Source organism: Genypterus blacodes, unplaced genomic scaffold (genome assembly GCF_046128005.1).
Source record: "Genypterus blacodes isolate CSIRO-AG114 ecotype Tasmania unplaced genomic scaffold, CSIRO-AGI_Gbla_v1 ptg000020l_1, whole genome shotgun sequence".
Lineage (NCBI taxonomy): Eukaryota > Metazoa > Chordata > Actinopteri > Ophidiiformes > Ophidiidae > Genypterus > Genypterus blacodes.
The window spans coordinates 1,219,708-1,235,743 of record NW_027466833.1 but is presented as its reverse complement, the minus strand read 5'-3'; the positions used below and the strand labels follow the sequence as shown (position 1 = coordinate 1,235,743).

The 16,036-nt window shown below is 45.8% G+C and overlaps 2 protein-coding genes and 2 non-coding genes across 4 annotated transcripts; 2 read left to right on the top strand and 2 right to left on the bottom strand.

Annotated features, from left to right (window-relative positions):
• The first annotated feature begins 235 nt into the window (after positions 1 to 235).
• On the top strand, positions 236 to 4,570 carry LOC142991683 (multiple inositol polyphosphate phosphatase 1-like). The gene is made up of 5 exons (XM_076141786.1): positions 236 to 881; positions 2,049 to 2,243; positions 2,752 to 2,849; positions 3,197 to 3,327; positions 4,046 to 4,570. The coding sequence occupies exons 1-5, from the start codon at positions 287 to 289 to the stop codon at positions 4,422 to 4,424; spliced, it is 1,398 nt and encodes a 465-aa protein (XP_075997901.1). The 5' UTR covers positions 236 to 286; the 3' UTR covers positions 4,425 to 4,570.
• On the bottom strand, positions 1,491 to 1,562 carry trnaa-cgc (transfer RNA alanine (anticodon CGC)). The gene has a single exon. It is a non-coding gene; the product is annotated as a tRNA-Ala (tRNA).
• trnav-uac (transfer RNA valine (anticodon UAC)) lies at positions 1,811 to 1,883 on the bottom strand. Its single transcript has one exon. It is a non-coding gene; the product is annotated as a tRNA-Val (tRNA).
• Positions 4,571 to 5,161: 591 nt separating the features above from the next.
• papss2b (3'-phosphoadenosine 5'-phosphosulfate synthase 2b) lies at positions 5,162 to 14,129 on the top strand. Its single transcript, XM_076141784.1, has 12 exons — positions 5,162 to 5,684; positions 8,368 to 8,482; positions 8,642 to 8,877; positions 8,990 to 9,128; positions 9,273 to 9,391; positions 10,373 to 10,483; positions 11,407 to 11,518; positions 11,897 to 12,102; positions 12,228 to 12,363; positions 13,072 to 13,340; positions 13,501 to 13,730; positions 13,839 to 14,129. The coding sequence occupies exons 1-12, from the start codon at positions 5,658 to 5,660 to the stop codon at positions 13,978 to 13,980; spliced, it is 1,842 nt and encodes a 613-aa protein (XP_075997899.1). The 5' UTR covers positions 5,162 to 5,657; the 3' UTR covers positions 13,981 to 14,129.
• The last annotated feature ends 1,907 nt before the right edge of the window (positions 14,130 to 16,036 follow it).

Below are 16,036 nucleotides of genomic sequence, written 5' to 3'. Positions count from 1 at the left end.
GTTTGTCGTCACTTTAAATGCACACGTGTGAAGAATGTGTGGCGTAATCCTGGTACCTTCCGGTAAGTTTAGAAAGAGAAAAGAGAAAGTTTAGTTTAGTTTAGTTTAGTGTAATCTTGTGTGTGAGTTCACTTAAAATCACTGTTTACTTTATTTAGCTCGCGAGAGACATTTTCTAAGCCAAATCTTTTGATTGGACCATCAAGCCTGAACATCCTGGTAGCTGATTGGCTGGCAGCTCGGGCTGTGACGGCACGCCGTTTACGGCTCCAATCGGCGGTGAAACATGGTCGGAAACATGCCGATCACCCTTCGGGGATTCCTCAGCTTTGTTTACATTCTCGCCTTTCCTCTCATCTCGCCTTGTTCCCTGAATTGCGCAGAGAATCACAACATTCCGGCCATCGCCAAATACTTCAGCACGAAAGGGCGATACGAGGAAGTGAACCCGCAGCTCGTGGACGACATACTCGCCGTAAACACATCGATCCTCCAGCCTCCATCTGCGCAATGTCGACAAATCCATCTGACGGCCATCATAAGACACGGGACGAGATACCCAACCAGCAAGAACGTCAGGAAGATGCACAAGATGAACCAGCTAGTGCGGGAGAAGGCCTCTGGTAAAGAGAGCTGGCTGAGGGAGATCCAGGAGCACTGGAGGATGTGGTACACGGAGGACATGGACGGTAGACTGGTGCAGAAAGGTGCAGACGATCACAAACATCTGGCTGTCAGGCTATCCAAGCTGTTTCCTTCTCTGATCTCTGAGGAGAAACTCCGAGGTGGACGCATCAAGTTCATCACCAGCTCCAAGCACAGGTGTGTCAACAGCACGGAGGCCTTCAAAGCAGGACTGACACAGCTGTGGGGGATTCAAGGTAGGACAGGGAGGATGAGGAGGAGGAGGAGGAGGAGCCACTAAAGTGTTTACAGTTGTATTTTAGACAATAATGTGATTCTGACTTTGTGGTAGCACTTTTTTTGCAGGTCATGTGTGAGTTAGGAGACAGTAAGGACGTCTAGTTTATTGGAGGATCTTGAACTCTATCTTGCAGCAGCTGTAGCTTCTTCAGAGCTCCGTTTGTGAGGCAGATGAGTGATGAATCCCAGGAGAACAGGCAAGATGAAAGAAAAGCATGAATTATGGAGTCAAGACACTGAGGCACGTACGGCCCCTGAACACAGATAAGTTCTTAGGACACTGAACCCAATTAAACCTAACTACACAATCGGGTCAATTAAACTGCACTTCAACAGGATTTACCGTGAAAATGAAGCCAATTTAATCCCTAAGTCATAAACAAGCTGTTGCAAGAAGTTTTACAGCACAATTTCACTCTAAGCCCACATTTCCAAAGTTACATTACATTACATTACATTACATTACGATCATTTTGTTACACAAGTTATTGTGCAATTACAACACAATCACTTATTAAAAAGTTACATATAAGATGCATGCAATATACATAAAACAGCAAACATAATGGAGATGCTGGGGATTGAACCCAGGGCCTCGTACATGCGAAGCACGCGCTCTACCACTGAGCTACATCCCCTCATACTGACACAGGAGACTCAAAGATAAAACACGACAAGGCAGCGAGGTTGTGTAACTGCAAATCAGAATCAACACCATAGAAAGAAAGAAACACACTGCTTTGCCTAGGAAATTCTTTTTCCTCTTTGTTTACATCACATGTACACAGACTAGGAAACACACACATGCAAACGCAGCAAATCCATTGGTCTACTGAGGCTCCCAGCCAAGTCCCCCTGCAGAATGAGCTGCCGCCTAAAAGATCTATGGTTCCACTGGGGCTTGAACCCAGGACCTTCTGCGTGTAAAGCAGACGTGATTACCACTACACTATGGAACCTGCTGTATTCTTTCATATTCCAGTTTTGAAAAGAGATGTTCAGTGATGACATATGGATGTAAAGTTCAGTTGTCCACATACTTTTGGCCGGGCAGTGATATGATTATGTGAAGGGTCTTACCACTTTTGTTTGACCTTTGCCTTCCCCCCTCCCCCTGTGTCCAGATGTGCAGTTTGACCATGATGTGAACGATGCTCTGATGAGGTTCTTCGACCAGTGCACGCGTTTTGTGCAGAGTGTCAGTGACAACCCATCAGCCTTGGCGGAGGTGGACAAGTTCAGGAAAGGACCGGAGATGAAGAGGGTGCAGGAGAAGATCGCAGACCGCATCAGAGTCCAGTACAATCTGATGAATGATGGTGATGTCACTTACAAATCTGATTTCTAAACATACACAGTATATGTATGAATCCTCCTATCGGTGTTACTAACCGGCTCCAGGGCTCCAGGTCTGTTTCTCAAAGATGTTTGAATCAAACAAAACAAACACGCATGTTATGTTTGATTTATATTCCTAGAATTTATGAAACAAATCCAATCTAAAAGCCAAAATAGCAAAGTTCTCGCTCTTGGAAACAAAGAAAGTCTCATTGGTCTTATTTCTAAGTGAGTACTTGTACACTAGGTGGAGCTGTTTTCTAGATTGCTAGCACTGTGGTTTGTTGACTGGCATTGATTAAAGTCCACAAGCCAGTGCATTATTAAACAAGACTAAGTATTCCAGTGTTTTCTGCAGTCACATGCTTTATAAAATGCGATATTTATGTTTTGTAGAATGTTGTACCTCCATGTGCTTTGTTGTGTTCACTTTAAAGGCCCCGTGTCTCAGTTTGATCTCAACATGATGTGGCTTCCTGTCTCTGGTAGATATGGCTGAAGCTGCATTTTACTTGTGTGCCTACGAGTTTGCCATCAAGACCGTGAACTCCCCTTGGTGCCGCCTGTTTGATGAGACCGACGCACAGGTAGGAACGTCGGGAACGGGAAGACTAAACTCTGCCACGAATCAAAGCAACACAAGCCAGAGCAACCAACACCTCCCCTCTATGACCTGCTGAAAACAAACATCACAAGGGATCTCTGTCTCTCTTGTGCTGCGGTATTAAATCACTTGGAGACCGTTTGTCATTATTCCTGTCACAAAGCCTGTTTTGTGTCTTGTGTTACAGACTGATCTAACTCTGGCTTAGATGTTACCCAATGCAACAAGAGCCTGTCAGATAGCGATAGCTCTGGATGGTGGTGTGTGTGTGTGTGTGTGTGCGTTACATAAAGGCCGACCTACTATGCTTCCTGTCTTGTGCACTCACAGGTCATGGAGTATGCAAACGACCTGAAACAATTCTGGAAAAGAAGCTACGGCTACGATATCAACAGCAAGTCCAGCTGCATCCTCTTCCACGATGTGTTCAGTCGCCTGGACAAGGCTGCCAATGAGATCATGTGAGTAAATGTTTCTATGACATCGTGCAGGAAAAGTACAGAAACGTGAGCGATGCTGTTTCTATATTGCTACCATTGTGACTAGGATGTTGTGTGAGCACACCTTTGCACATGTGTGTGTGTGTCAGGAAGAGGGTTTATCTGATCTAAATCTAAATGTGTGTGTAGTGGCTCGTTAGGGGGAGATCCCTATCACTTTTTTTGCAAACCAGGTCAGTCCAGTGGCCCTGAACTACTTAAACGACAATATGCTCACACCAGTGGTAACACAGCACCGCTGGAATTATGTTAACTTTCTCAGAGAAGTTTGAGCTATCGGGCTTTTTGAGTTTTGATTACCTGTTTGTAACTGTTGTTCTGTTTGTGGAGCCAACTGTCTTTGAGGCGTTGAACAGACACAAGATTCTGATGCCTCCTGGCTAACACAGACTTAAACCGACGCAGATTTTCCAAATGTCTTCTATCCTAAATACGAAAGCCGCTTTCTAGTAAACCTCAGGTCTCAGAGACGCATCTCGTTCTTCACATCTAAACTGTCTGTCCTGCTTTACGTTCCTATAGTTGTTCCATGTGGTTTGTGGCTGCCACTGCACGGAAAGTGGCGGTCTGGAAATATCTCATCTGTTGGATGTATGTGGGAGTAAAAGGATCCATCCATACTTCTGATTATATTCTACCATTACCTCCCCTCTCCCACCCAACACATTTTCCATACCAGAAATGGCCAGCAGGTGACGGAGGCCGTAACTGTCCAGGTGGGACACGCCGAGACCCTCCTGCCCCTGCTGACCCTGCTGGGCCTCTTCAACGACCCGGAAAGGCTGACGTCAACCAACTACGCCGCACAGACCCAGCGCTCCTTCCGCACCAGCCGCATGTTGCCTTACGCCGCCAACCTGCTCCTGGTGCTGTATGACTGCGGAGGAGGCCAGCTGAGGCTGCAGCCGCTGCTCAACGAGAGGCCCATGGCGTTCCCGGGAATGACGGACCAGCAGACGTCCGTGCCGCTCTACAGCGATGTCAGAGCACGCTACGGGGAACTTCTCCGCGGCTGTGACTTTGAGAGTGAATGTCAGCTGTTCCCTCCACCTGCTTAACTTTGGCTTTATACTCCTTTAATTGGGCAGATTGAAGGAATTCTTCTCTCCGCTTATCCTTGAGTAATTATGTGACCAAGAGTTTACATAATGCAGGTTTTATTCTTTTGTCTTCTGTAGCAGCACTTTGGCTTGAATTGAACACATGATAGTTTGAGAGAGAGAGATGATCCTCCAAACTCCAAAGATCCCATCCCAGGAGTTCCTCTGTCCCATTACAGTATTAGTGTTGTCCACTGACAGGACAGAGTATTACAGGGTCTTCAGTCTTCACTCACAGAGGACATCAAAGACTTTATTTTTTGCACCATATAAGCTTTTAATAGGAGTTTTTATACAATTAGATCAAAGTGTTGCTTTCTTTGCACTGCTTTCCAAGAAGCACTGAAGTGTTTTGTAAAACCCACAGCATTCCAAATAAACTGATTTTTAGAGACACTGTTTGCTGGATCGATCTATCTGTCTGTCTGTCTGTCTGTCTGTCTGTCTATCTAGCTATCTATCTAGCTATCTGTCTGTCTGTCTGTCTGTCTGTCTAGCTATCTAGCTGTCTGCCTGTCTGCCTTTGTCAAAGATAAAACAAGATAAAAGAATAATTTTGATTCTATGACTTGTTATTCGAGATCAACAGACTCAAACTTAAGGTGGACATTACAGCGCCACCATGGGGCCGAGCGGTACCGAACATTAACGGGTTATTCTCTGGATCAGAACCAACCTGCCCACCGCGTTACACTGACAAACAAACAAACAAACACGACCGAAAACACCACGTCCTTGGCGGTGGTAATTGTAATCGTTTCGTGCAAAAAGCAACAAAACAACGACATTTTGTAGTTTGTTGTCTGCAGTCCGGTCGTCGGTTCACTCCTACGGACCGAGGGGTCATCTGACGGCCCGGTCCGGTCAGTTCTGCTCGCTCGGCCCCTCGGTGTCGTCAGGCTCGGGCATTGGCTGCTGATCCTTACGATGAGTGTATGTGTGTGCTGAGGAAGAGCAGGAGGAGGTGGAGAAGGAGGAGGAGAAGGAGGGGGATGGAGGCTGGGCCAGCGGACTGCTACGTGTCTTGGAAGTCCCTTTTAAAAGCCCCTCCGTCTTCCTCCCTCATCGCTGCCAACAACTTCCACGACAACTTCCAACCGTTTCTCCCGCAATCCACGGCCCGGTGCAGCGCTCAGTTCCGAGTCCGGGGTTCCACAGTCCCGTCAGCGGCGGCGTTTACTCGCGAGAAAAATGTCCGGGGTGAAAAAGCTTCGCACGGTAAGTTTGCACCGGAGGAAGAAACAGCGGCAGCCGCACAGATCGAAGCTGTCATCAGACTTTTAACGGCGGTGTGTGTGTGTCAGTGTGTGTGTGAGCGAACACTTTAAACGCTTTAAAGTGACTTTTTAGTTGAACTTTGTTGAGTTGAGTCCAGACTGTAACACACAGCAGAGTCAGCAGAGTCCCCTAGTGACTGTTAGACAGATTTTCCTAGATTCCTTCTTTCTTTTGATGTTTATCCTCTGAAGTTTCAACTGTTGGTCAGAACTTTTTAAATCATCATTTTAACACAAAAGTGGACAAAACCAGCCAGAAAGTCAGATTATTAACTGTGATCTAGCGTGCACACTGAGTAGAAACAGGTATTATGAAGAAGAGTTTTCATTTTTTTTAAAGAAAAAGTGAAGTAAGTAGTTGTGTTTGTGTTGTTATTTGGATTATATAAGGAGAAATAATAATTATATGTTCATGTTGGAGTTACTAAGCGTCTCCATCGTGTCCTGGTAAAGTGTGAAGTTCTCTGCTGAGACTGCCAGAATGTTTCCCAAGACAAACAAGCTCATTTCAGGAACTTTCCAAGAAATGTGTGTCAGTGTGTTGGAACGAGGCAGAGAAACAAGAAGATGAAACATTATTTGTCACTGTGTAGCTGTTAACAAAAAAGACAAATTCACTGAAAAGCCTCAAAAAGTGACGCAAGACTTCCTATAACGTCAGCAGAGGTCAGATGATCAAATCATCTAATTTAAGGAGGGAAGTTCTATCCCCCGCACACATGGAAGATAACCAAACATCTGCATTTTCATAATTCCTTCTCAGTACATTCTGTCCATCCTCCTGCTCCTGCTCTGGCTCGTACCAGGTCTCCTGCTCCTGAACGCAGCCCTGAATGGCTTAGTTGTTGTAGTAACATATCTTTATCAATCTGTAGCTTTCATAACGCGTCAGGAAGAAAGAAACCTCTGTGAAATGGCAGACGGAGAGCAGAAACGCTGCATGGGAATACGCTGACTGGGAGAATCCAGCATGCCGGCTCCTTTAGGAATGTTTGGATCGTACCATTTCTGCCTTTGTTAAGTGTGACAGCTGTCTTCCAGCATTACCAGACTCACTGGTTGAATATTATCTACGTTTTTGTTATCATAATTCTGGCTCCTTTACTTTTTCTTATCGCTTCAGCCAGAACATTATCGGTGATTCAATTCTGTATAAGGATTAATAATAAGGTTGATGGAAATTAGAGTAAAACAAATAAATGCCCGTCCAAGATCAACAGAACTGACAGTGTGTTTAACTGGTCAGACCTCAAGGGAAGGAAAGGAGAGGAAAAGGCAGAGGAGATGAAGGAACAAATGTAGAAAACAGTTCATGATAATAAGACAAGACAATAAGACAATAGTAAAACTTTATAGCACAAAGGAAAAGAGCAGTACAGGTAAAGGTGAAGACCAAGCTGTATAAAGAGGCGGGTCATCATCATCCAATCACTGGTTAAAAATTGCCAAAGGGCAGAATGGTGACGTTGGTGCACACATCCACATTGTAAACCATGAGAGCATCCGTGACGTCGATATTGGACGTCAATATCCTTCACCCAAACACACCTTTGTGACGTGTGCGGTGACGTCTCAGATGTTCAACTGTGGCTGTGGCGTGAGAGACCAGGCTCCTGAACCTTGCAAGGCAAATCAGGCTTGTTCATATGCATGTGGAACACTGGGTGGGGCTGTGGGAGAGCCAGCACTGTGTGGCCCCAGAGGAAAGGGATCAGGGTGGGGAGAGGGGGAGAGAGGGGGAGAGAGGGGGAGGGGGGTATGTAAACTAAGAAGGGATGGGATGGATGGAGGGAGGATGGGAGAGTGGGTGCAGAGGGCGAACGTGTGGGCATGAGCACTGCCACATCATCGCTGGACTGCAGGCAGCACACTGGACACATTGTCCAGTCGGTCCTCGCCCTCCCCTCCTCCATCCCTCATTCCCCCCCTCCCCCCAGCCGTCCCCTCCCATCTCAGAAGTCAATACAGCCTCATTTATCCACAGTTGCCGTCCACAAAGTCGCAGTCATGCTACTTTGGCTCCGTCGGGTCTTGGCCAGACGGGCTGGACCCAAAAGGGAAAATGTATAACCTCATTGTTTCTATATGATCTCCAACTTAGCAGCAACCTGAGGTGCCGCCTGCTTTAATATCTCTAAATCCAACTATCTCTTTGTTAATGTAAATACACCAAAGCTCACAGGGTCCAAATGGTGTTTCCTACACACACACACACACACTCCAGCAGGGACCGACTGGGAATTACACAAAATTACACAAAAGACACAGAACACCTGTGGACTCACACGGCAAAACAACAGATTTTAATTATATACCTGATTCAGTTCTATACCAATAGAACTAAACATGGTCCGGATCTTTGCTACAGGCGGAGGCGTGCATGCGGCTCAGATTCCTGTTTTGCAGGTTTTGACAAAATCAAAACGTCAAATTCTAATTAAATGGAACACAAGTGAGCCAAGTATTCCGAGTTCAACCCTTGTAGTCACGCATGACGAGTTGGACGTGGGATCTATTTCGCAAAGATTCAGGAAAGCTGCTTTACGTCATTTCAGTGGCGGGAAATGCTTGGTGTGTCTCTCCCGACGTTCCTTGTCTGAGCATGCGCTCCTCTGTCTCCACAGGATCTCCACAGATCGACCAACGTGGTGTACCAGGCCCACCATGTGAGCCGCTTCAAGAGGGGGCAGGTGGTGGGCACCAGGGGGGGCTTCAGAGGCTGCACCATCTGGCTCACAGGTGAGTCGCCCCCACCTCGTCTTCAAACTGTAAACGTGTCATATAAAGGCAAAGAGTGAAACACCAATGCTGCGCAGTCGCTGCTGAAGGCTCCCGGCAGCTCGTCCGACCTGCTCTATGTGCTGATTTGTTGTGTTTGCTATGAATTTTTGATCACAGGTTTGTCTGGCGCTGGCAAGACGACAATCAGCTTTGCACTGGAAGAGTACCTGGTGTCGCACGCCATCCCCTGCTACTCGCTGGACGGAGACAACATCCGCCAAGGCCTGAACAGGAACCTGGGCTTCACCGCAGAAGACCGCGAGGAGAACATCCGCCGTATCGCCGAGGTGGCCAAACTGTTCGCCGACGCCGGGCTGGTCTGCGTCACCAGCTTCATCTCTCCTTTCACTAAGGTCAGGAGGTCGTCTAAACGTTCAGCAGATGACAGTTCGGACCTCTGCTGCTGTCGAGGGTTTGCAGATGTTCCCTAAATAAAGGCGATATGTTGTTGTTGTCTTTCTGCAGGATCGGGAGGAAGCGAGGAAGATCCACGCGTCTGCCGGCCTTCCTTTCTTTGAGGTTTTCATCCACGCTCCTCTGGAGGTGTGTGAGCAGAGGGACGTGAAAGGGCTTTACAAGAAGGCTCGGGCCGGAGAGATTAAAGGTCCGTCTGACAAACCCTCCTCATCCAAGTTATGACATCCATATAAACACCGTTCTACAATGCCACTGTGCTCGGTTCCACTGTTCTACTGTCATATTTACGTCCTCTGTCATTCAAAGACGTCTCCTCCTGTATTCTCTTCAGGCTTCACTGGGATCGACTCGGGTTATGAGCGTCCCGAGGTGCCAGATTTGGTGCTGAAGACCAGCGAGTTGTCTGTGAACGAATGTCTCCGCCAAGTGTTGGATTTGCTCAAGGAACAGGTGGGAGCCACGGAAAACATCGCACCTACCCGTTCTCACACCGCCACATCCCTCCAACGATTCTTAAATCAGGATGTTTAAAGGCGAGCACAGAGCCCCACACAGGCACCACCAACACAGACAGACAGACAGACAGACAGACAGACAGACAGCAGGGAAGACAGTATCATAATGCTTCAATAAGGAATGCAGCCGTATGTATCCATTCATGATGTATGCACACACACACACACACACACACACACATCCTGCACAGGGTCAGAGGTCATGTGGAGCCGGTCGTAGCGTTCATTGTGCTTGAGGCAGTGAACCCATAACGGGTCACAGCCCACTACAGGACACATATGTAAGGAAAACACTGTAGATATTGAACACTGTTACTATAGAAACTGTAGGTATGTAGGTGAACTCATCAGGCCATAGCAAACCAAAGATCTACAGCACGTCCTGTATGTAGAGATACAATCATAATAAGTGTAGTATTCAGGTATTGCCCTGCACTCAGTGACTATCTTACTTTTCTATTGCACTATGAAAAGAAGCCATAAACCCAAACCAAGAGGTCATATTACATAATCAGGTGTGTGGACACGTGCAACACACACAAGCTGTGTCAGTTTGACTGTACAGGAAGTCCACTCATGTCTTGTTCACTGGGCTACCTCAGTATGGACACGGAGCAAACTGGAGCCCTGAGCCCTGAACCCTGAGCCCTGAGCCCTGAGCCCTGAGCCCTGAGCCCTGGGCCATGGGCCGTACTAAACTGTGCAAATACAAACTACGCACTGCCGCCTACTGACCTGAAGCTTAAAACTTCATCTTGACGAACTGTAGGGTTTTAGAGGACTTGTACAATACCTCACCTCACCTAACCGGTTGTGTGTGTGTGTGTTCGTGTGTGTGGGTGTAATTTGATCTGTTTTCTATCAAAAAGATTCCAAATGTCACATGAGGCTTTTGCTTCTCTATGCTTGCATGTAGAATATTGTACCTACAGAAATCATGGGGGAGAATGAACTCTTTGTTCCGGACAACAAGCTGAATCTGGCTGTGGCTGACGCAAACACACTTCCCACCATCAGTATCACCAAGGTAACACTCCACTCCCAGCATATAAGCTTCTTTTTTATCACACACTAAAGGGATGGAGGGTGGTGTGTGTGTGTGTGTGTGTGTGTGTGTGTGTGTGTGTGTGTGTGTGTGTGTGTGTGTGTGTGTGTGTGTGTGTGTGTGTGTGTGTGGAGCGGGGGGGGGGGGGGAAGGAGGGGTGCTGCTTATGCTGGGCCCATAAAAATCCTCTGCTGTTTGGATCTCATCTCCTAATGAACTGCTCTGACTTCCCTGGGCGCTAATAAAGACATAAAAGCCTGAGCCCAGCCGTGTTTCACGCACGCCAACACGACTGTCTTATCTAATCACGGCAGAGGTCAAATCCCCAGCGATGAAGACTTCTATCAAACACAAATTAATATTCCATGATAACCATAGGTGCTCTTTTAGAAGCGAGGGAGTCACACAAAAGAGGGATCTAGTGTAGTGTTGTAGAAGCTGCACCCTCATACAGCAAATACAGTGTATACCTTAGTACCTAAGCTTTAAAGATGCTGTCCCTCTGCATGTATGAGTAAAGATTAGAGGATGTATGAGTCATGTGGTCAAACGTGCGTGTACCGCCTGTGCTATGACGTAATGAGAGAGTTGGCCATGTGCACGTCAACAATAGTGAGGCTGTTATATGGTTAGACAAGTTTAAAAATGTATCTGGGTATGCGAGCTCGTGTTCCACATCTCCGTCTTTCTCAGCATTTGACTTCCACAGTTCCTTCATTCATGATTTTTTGATTCTAGGCCGCCTCATTAGCATATTGGTCGGAATGTGGCACAGTTACAAAGCTCCCCAGCGCCATCAAAGGAGTTAAAAGACAAGCGCCCCCCCTCTACCTACATTTTATCTTGTGTAAATCCAATCTCATTGTCCTTTCACGGTTTGCTGAGTGATTGTTCTTTTCCCACAGTTGGACCTTCAGTGGGTGCAGGTTCTGTCCGAGGGCTGGGCCAGTCCTCTGAAGGGCTTCATGACGGAGAGAGAGTTCCTCCAGGTCTTACACTTTGGCAATCTGCTGGACGGTAAGAGACCACCAGGCCGGCAAGTCGACTTTTTATCCTAACTTGCCGGACAAATACAATCTCTTATGCCTTCTTTTAGTGAAACAGGAAAGGCGGGGCCGAATTCGAAAGATCATATCTAGCAAATGTGACTGAGGGCCCAAATTAGAAAAGTCAGGTAGTGAATATTTGTGTTGGGAATGGTTTATATGTGAGTTGATGAAGCAGGAATACAAACTAGCACTTAAGTAACACAAAACAAAACAAAATCCACACAAAATTAGACAAATCCAGATTTCCTGAGAAAGCTGGAAACCAAAGTGACTTGGTTTGAAATATATCAAGAATGTCTCTGAGTTTTGTGCTTTGGCTCCATGGTTTCTTCCGTCTTTGTCGCAGAGGGAGCGATCAACATGTCCGTCCCCATCGTCCTGCCCGTCACCACCGAGACCAAGGAGGAACTGGACGGCTCTGCGGCCGTGGCTCTGGAGTACAAGGGCTCTCGTGTGGCTATTCTCCGGAACCCAGAGTTCTACGAGCACCGTAAGGAGGAACGCTGTGCCAGGCAGTGGGGCACCACCTGTCCCCAGCACCCGTACATCAAGGTAAAGAGGCTTTGGTCTATTTGATTGTGTTTCCTTTGTGGCTGTTAGTTTAAAAGGATGCACTTCCATTGTAAAAGTTGCATTCATAGAGATAATTGCCGTTCCCTCTTTTTCCCCTGGTGCAGATGGTAATGGAGGGAGGTGATTGGCTGGTAGGTGGTGACCTGGAGGTGCTGGAGCGAATCAAGTGGAACGACGGGCTGGACCAGTACCGCTTTACTCCACAGGAGCTCAAGCAGAAGTTTAAAGCAATGAATGCAGGTATCGAAAATCACCAAACAGCACAGGAACAACACTGAAATCAACTCTTGTTTCTCTATTTATAAATGGATGACATTTAGATCCCAGTACAGCAGTGTGCCGTTTGTCTTTCAGAGGAACTTGACAAAGGGCCAGATGGCAAGTAGAATGGTAAATGTTAAGATGCATGACATTTTATGTGGTGAAAGGAATATGTTTGCAGTGTTTCGTGCACAAACAGCTCGGCAAATCCTACTGTAGTTTAATGCAGCACCACTGTGCATCCTGAGTGTAAACAATGTGTCCTGCAATGACATCAAGTGACACAAGTAAAACAAACTTCAGGACAGTTCAAGGCCTGTGGATGCATTTGTTTTGGCACGAACCTCATGTTTAGCAACGCTGACAATGTTCAACACATCCAACAGCAAATAAGTAGCCTATTAGTGATGATGGTTTGGTCTGTGATGTATTTTGGCCTCAGTGTTCTTTGCTCATGTTAGTTCTGGTGTGTGCATGTTGTGATGTGCACTTGGCAATAACAAAACCACAAACTATTAGAGATGTCATCGTGGGACAAAGAGCGTTTGAGTTCTGAGAGATGCATGTTTGCTGTGGAAGTTGCAGAACACCCCCCACACCAACGATTGTGCTCTCTGTTGCTACTGCATACATAATGTATACTTGTCACGCCGCTTTAACCGCCTCCCTCCTCTCTACTGTCTCCAGACGCCGTGTTTGCCTTCCAGCTGCGTAACCCCGTCCACAACGGCCACGCACTCCTGATGCACGACACCAAGCGTCGCCTGCTGGAGCGAGGCTACAAGAAGCCCGTCCTGCTCCTGCACCCGCTGGGCGGCTGGACCAAAGACGACGACGTGCCTCTGGATTGGCGGATGAAGCAGCACGCCGCCGTCTTGGAGGAGGGCGTCCTGGACCCGGCCAGCACCATCGTGGCAATCTTCCCCTCACCTATGATGTACGCTGGACCCACAGAGGTAAGGACGCTCCTGGATCATGTTAGTTTGGCTTAGAGAGAAAGTTTTAAAGTTCAAGGTTTGGTTAGAGATCATAAATCTACTCCGGTATGTCCTCATGGTACGTTAAGTTGCCAGTTCTCCATGATGTGAGTCTGTAAGTCTTCCCTTCTCTCTTCAGGTGCAGTGGCACTGCAGGGCCAGAATGATCGCCGGAGCCAACTTTTACATTGTGGGTCGGGATCCCGCTGGAATGCCGCACCCGGAGAGTAAAAAGGACCTGTATGAGCCCACCCACGGGGGCAAGGTCCTCACCATGGCCCCGGGTCTCACCTCTGTGGAGATCATCCCCTTTCGGGTCGCCGCCTACAACAAGACGAAAAAGGCCATGGACTTCTACGACAAAGAGCGGTGAGTCAAACGCATCACAACAAGTTTTCCCGATGGTATATGTATTGAAACTCCTCTCTAAATGTCCCGCTCTTTGTCTCCACACTGCTTTTCCTCTATCCCGCTCAGCCATGGCGAGTTTGAGTTCATCTCCGGTACCAAGATGAGGAACATGGCTCAGAGCGGAGAGAACCCTCCGGATGGTTTCATGGCCCCCAAAGCCTGGAAGGTGTTGGTGGACTACTACAATTTTCTGAAGAAGGACAAGTAACAAACACGGCACTGGGCTCAGCGCTCCACGACACACTGAGAGACGGGTTCTGTTCATAAAGTCACCGGGGGTCCAGCATACATCCAAATACATTTACTGAAGCTGATGGGTTTAAACTGCAATGATGTCATTTCTTGCAGACTTGGCAATTTTGTCACCAAATCAAAACTTTGACTTTACTCTGATGTGATTGTGTAAGTCAATCTTAATCAATTGTATGTTTGTATACATATTAACTTATATATTCTAATTAATGAAAAGTAACATGATATTATTTTCTTTATAGTTCTGCAACGCTTTTAATCGTAGCGTCACTTTCTAAATCCTTTTTAATGTTTTAATGTTAAGGGAATATCTGAAGGCTACACGACAAAATGCATTTGATACAGTTCATGTTCTGATGACTGAGATTATTCTATTGTAAGTGCCTTTGTCTTGAATGTCAACAAAACCAGCACTCTGTATATTTATCACTGGCATTTGACCGAAATGTCCTCAATGTGATCTGAATAAGATTCATATATTAAAACAAATAGGATTGTAAGATAAGGAAGAGGAAATATGGAAGATGAAACCATACAGGAAATGATTTGTTACTGTGAATCCCTGTTGGCGGCGTGCTGGGAGGTTGTGTATCCAAACTGGTCCGAGCAGTCGCGTCCACAACTGCGGCGGTATTCTTGAATTCTTGTTGTGATATCTCAGCTTTGATCTCGTGTGTAGGATTATGCAACATAATGTGTGTCCATTTCTGGCTGTACGGAGTGCACGCTTATCAAATGAAGGTCAAAGATCAAAGTCGATGGTGCAGGTTGACATTTTCAGTGATGCACAGAGGGAAGTGCATTGCTACCACCTACTGGCGAGAAACGGTACAGGAGAGATGAATGGTGCTGGAAATGAATTGAAGCAATATACAACCAATTTATGGGCTAAACAGGCAAATTATGTCTCTGCATAAAGATTATAATTCATGATTATATGTAAGGGCTTAATATGGTATTATTCTCAACCTAAAAGCTGTTTTTGTTAACTGACCATGGAAAAGTAAAAGCCACATTGACTACTACTACACTGACTCGTGTGTTATTGCAATGTTCTGTATCTATTTGAAATAAGAAACATTTACAAAATACAACACTACTACAATTCTGTTATATTTAGAGATCAATCACACATAAACACGTCACAAGACCATATTTTTGAGTGAAACAACAGGAGATATTGGGTCAAAAATACTGATATGATGATTTTGTGGTTCGAGAAAGTCTTATGAAATCCTAACAATGATAACAAATCGGAATAAATGTCTGATTCTTCAGTCTCGTTTCATGTGGAGTGTTTTGCTCCAAGTTTATTCCAGTATGAGAACACAATGAGGAGGTGTGTTGTTCTATAATACCTGTATATCTTCGGTATGTGTGCTAAAATTTTAATAGAAACGCAGACCAGAGCCATAATAACTCTGATCTGTGGTTGCTTATTGTGCCAGAATGAGGCAGAAGCAGAATCGTGTTAATATTCACAGGGAGCTTATAAACATTTTCAGGACCAGCAGGAGTCACAAAGAACAGTAGTATCTTTTAATAGAGGAATATGTGTAATTAGGATTTTGAATAAAACATTAGAAAGTTATGTCCAGTAACCATTTTGTTCAAGTTTGTTGGCACCGGAGTTAGTTTGCATGTGTGGCTGTAGTCTGACCATTTTGTGTTACAATGATTGTAACTATGACTAATCAGTGGTGGCACTAGATTTATTTGCCAACGTTTTCACACATTCACAGTAGATATTGAGACAAATTTGACGCTTACAGTTTTTTTTAAACCAATACAATAAAATATATTTTTCAAAATATACCATACGGTTCTGAAAATGTATTCGTGTGAGAAATATATAAAGAAGAAATATTTTTTAAAAATATATATAAAGGTGAGCATCTGCACTGTTCACCGCATGATGTCATCTCTGTGTATTTGCTATCGTTCTTAAATAATAATCAATATTTTATCATGTACATTCATATTACTGTAGCATTGTGGTTTATCCGTGCGGT

Excerpts from the sequence above, each read along its gene's own strand:
- LOC142991683 (XM_076141786.1), top strand. The coding sequence starts at position 287 with ATGGTCGGAAACATGCCGATCACCCTTCGGGGATTCCTCAGCTTTGTT. Across the intron at positions 2,850-3,196 it reads TTGATGAGACCGACGCACAG|GTCATGGAGTATGCAAACGA; the intron begins GTAGGAACGTCG and ends GTGCACTCACAG. Across the intron at positions 3,328-4,045 it reads AAGGCTGCCAATGAGATCAT|AAATGGCCAGCAGGTGACGG; the intron begins GTGAGTAAATGT and ends TTTCCATACCAG.
- papss2b (XM_076141784.1), top strand. The coding sequence starts at position 5,658 with ATGTCCGGGGTGAAAAAGCTTCGCACG. Across the intron at positions 5,685-8,367 it reads GGGTGAAAAAGCTTCGCACG|GATCTCCACAGATCGACCAA; the intron begins GTAAGTTTGCAC and ends CTGTCTCCACAG. Across the intron at positions 12,103-12,227 it reads CCCAGCACCCGTACATCAAG|ATGGTAATGGAGGGAGGTGA; the intron begins GTAAAGAGGCTT and ends CCCCTGGTGCAG.